General features: G+C 55.9%; 1 protein-coding gene across 1 annotated transcript; it reads left to right on the forward strand.

Moving 5' to 3' along the window:
- Positions 1-640: 640 nt before the first annotated feature.
- Positions 641-3,471, forward strand: LOC103781144 (zinc finger protein 384-like; the record flags this gene model as incomplete). The annotated part of the gene is made up of 3 exons (XM_008948847.1): positions 641-719; positions 1,577-1,735; positions 1,882-3,471. Coding segments are annotated over 3 exons (514 nt in total), but the record flags the coding sequence as incomplete, so codon positions are not given.
- Positions 3,472-3,479: the final 8 nt, after the last annotated feature.

Here is a 3,479-nt window from a genome sequence, read left to right on the forward strand (position 1 = left end):
ACGGCAGGGCTGAGGTGGGCACGTGCTGTCCCTGGGGACCCTTGGTCTTGCACCGCGGGGGGCACAGAGAGAGAGCGATAGAGAGAGGGGCATTGGCTGTAGGGCATCCCGGCCTGGCACTACGGGGGTTGGACTGAGTGTGTGCAAGCTTCTCATGGCACTGCAGAGGGGACAGGGACAGATGCACGCTGTAGGTGATCTCAGCCTGATAATAGAGAGGGAAAAGCGTTGGACTGTGTATCCTGAGAAGGAACAGAGCTGCGTTCTTGGTACTACAGAAGCGAAAGACTCCTCTTGGTCCTGTGGGGTGCTTGCGCTTGGAGTGGGGAGCATGGACCTCCAGACCCCTTCTGAACCCATTTTCAGGTGGCCCACATGCTGAGCTGGCCAGGCATTCATAAGCTCTTGCTCCTCAGTCACTCTCTCAAATCTGCTTGACTGCCCTATCTTCTCTAACGTCTAGCTGGACACAGGAGCTGTGCAGAGCTCTCTTTGTCCAGATAGAACAGCATCTGGAGGCAACATCATCCCCTTCCCTGCTCTCCTGAGTGGCCATGAGATCTGGTCACAGCATCAGGCCCTGGCAGCTCCCCTGCCTGCCTGCTCACTGCCTGCTGTTTGTGCTCTTCCTTCTCAACAGCATCCACACTGGGGACCGACCCTACAAATGCGCTCACCCTGGGTGTGAAAAGGCTTTCACCCAGCTTTCCAACCTGCAGGTAAGGGGCTGGGCTTGTCCTGCTCACCAGTGGTGGTGGCAAGGGCAGCTGTCAAGCGGGAGGAGAGACTTCTTGCATGTGGTGTAGGAGATGTAGAAATTCGGATGGCTGGGGGGAGAGTGGAAGAATACAGAAAAGCCATTGAAGCCCTTGGGCGGGGGAACAATTTTTGTGGCATTAGTGTCCCAAAGACGTCACATAAACAGTCGCATCCTGTAAAACTGTAAACTTGACTTGAAAGTGGTACGACTGGTGAAGTTCCTCCCGTCTGTTCTGCAGAGTTTTCTAACTTAGCTGGGGCACGACTTTTGCTAAATATCACAGAATAAAATCTGTGTATCTGATTGGTTTTTTGTTTGTTTAACAATGAAATGGAGGGCATAAGAGTGGGGATTGAGGGAGGCAGAAGTGGTGTGTCCTGTTACAGTATCCTGGAGGAGGGAAACTAGTGTGTGCCAAATGTCAAGGAGCTCTAAATGCCTGGAGGAAGTCAAAGCAGATCCTGCCCTGAAGGGCAGTGACAGATGCAGGGAGAAAATGTGTAGTGAGGCAGAAGGGGAGAGAAAAGGAGGAGAGTAGGAGTTGCATGGAGACCGAGAAGATGGGGGTTATGGGGAGTGGGGACTGCTCTTCAAATGGCTAGTACACCTGGGAAAAAAGGGCTCCTGTGGGGAGGATGTGGTGGGCTGGAGAGAGGAGCTCTGTGCTAGGAGCCAGGCATGCATCCCTCAGCGGGGAGCCTAGGGAGCCCAAGGCCTGGCTGGAAGGGGGTCTCGGGGGTAAACCTTCTCCAGTACTAATACCTGCTCCCTCCCTGTGTTCGCTTCCTCTCTCTGCCGCCCTGCTGCTGCCCCCAGTCCCACAGACGGCAGCACAACAAAGACAAACCTTTCAAGTGCCACAACTGCCACCGTGCGTACACGGATGCTGCCTCGTTGGAGGTGCACCTGGCCACGCACACAGTGAAACACGCCAAGGTCTACACCTGCTCCATTTGCAGCCGGGCCTACACCTCGGTGAGTGCTTGCTGCCCTGGGGGGTAGCAGGAGTAGCTCCTCCACATCCAGTAGGAGCAGCCCCCTGAGCTGTCCCGCCCCTCCCCGTCGTTTTGGCTTTTGTGAGCGCCGTCCCCTCCTCTCACGCCTCGCTCTTGCCGTTGCAGGAGACGTACCTGATGAAGCACATGCGGAAACACAACATCCCTGACCCCCAGCAGCAGGTGGTTCAGGCACAAGCCCAGGCCTCTCAGCAGCAGCAGCACTTCCAGCCGCAGGGTGGGGGGGCAGCAGGGGGCCCTTCTGGAGACACTAACCAACCCAACCCTCCCCCTCAGTGCTCCTTTGACCTGACTCCTTACAAGACTTCAGAGCATCACAAGGACATCTGCCTCACTGTCAGCACCAGCGCCATCCAAGTGGAGCACCTCTCCAGCTCCTAGAGAGACCTCAACCCAGGGAGCAGAAAGCCTCTTGTGCATAGCCTGCGCCCAGGGGCACCGCTTGTGCAGCGGCCCTCCTCGTGCAACAGTCTCCGGCCTCTCCTCCTGCAACAGCCTCTTCTGGCCGTGTAACCCTGCTCATGGCAGCCCCGTGAACGACAGCCTGTCTCAAGGGGGGTTCTCCTTCTGTGCAACGACCTGCCTAGTAGGAGGATGCCTCCTTGTGCAAGAGCCCCTTTCCCGTGCTGGGATCACTTCCTCGTGCAAGAGCCCCTCCTTTCAAACCCAAAGAAAGGCCCCTGTTTTGCCTTCTCTCTCGCGTAGGATGCGTATGAAGGGGGGGTGCCTGCCGAGAGGTGCATGGTGGATGGGATGGAGAGGTGGTCCTTGTACGCACAGGGGCTCGGACACACGTTTTCAGCAGGCCACAGAAGAACGTGGCAGGGTTCACAGCTGGATGGGGTTCTTTGAGGATTTCCTTGAGTGTCTAAGAGAGAAATATCCATTCCTGTCCCTTCTGCTTGTGAAAGGGAGGAGGGGTTGCTTGTCCTGCCCCAAGGACTGGAAGGGAGAAACATTCTCCCCAGTGGAAGGTGAGGCCAGTGTTGGGGGGAATAGGTGAGGCATGTTTTCTGGGCCGGACAGGTGCCTACACTGCCCAAGGGCTGTGGAGTAGTGCACTCCCTCTCCCCTGTTGGAGAGCAGTAGGGAGGAGTCTGTCTGAACTGGCTGCTGCCTCTCTCTCCCAGCTGGCTGAGCAGTGTGATGGCCCAGGCCCTGTAAGAATGTGGGTTCTCCTGCTCATTGCTCTTCCTACCCATTGTGGATGATGTCCTAGCAGCTTGTACTCCTCCTCCTCTCCCTGCTTCCCTTCCACCTCAGAAAAGCCTGCAGGCATCAACAACAAACCAAAAAGCAACTGGAGGGAGGGTACGAGACTGCCAAAATAATCATCACCTTTCTCTCTACTCCTTTTCCCGAAAGGCAGAACAGCAGCAGTTCTGACTCTCACACAACTGTCCTGCCCCTAGTTTCCCAGAGGGGAGGAGGAGAGTCTTTTCAAGGCGCCGGCGGGAGGCAGGGAAGGGTAGCTTCTCCTGCTCACCTCCCATCAGAGCGCTCCCTCTTGCCAAGACGGGCTGGACTCACATGGCAGTGGTGGCCTCTTCTGGACCCTGGTCATGGGAGAGAATCCCCAAAAGGTGGACAGTGGAGAGAAGGGGATGAAGATCCCCACAGAGAGACCAATCTAATGCAAAGGGGGAGCCAACAAGAATAAACTGAAGGCCCCTTGAATTTATATATATATATATATATATAAA

This window comes from Merops nubicus, unplaced genomic scaffold (assembly GCF_000691845.1).
Source record: "Merops nubicus isolate BGI_N331 unplaced genomic scaffold, ASM69184v1 Scaffold51701, whole genome shotgun sequence".
Taxonomy (NCBI): Eukaryota; Metazoa; Chordata; class Aves; order Coraciiformes; family Meropidae; genus Merops; species Merops nubicus.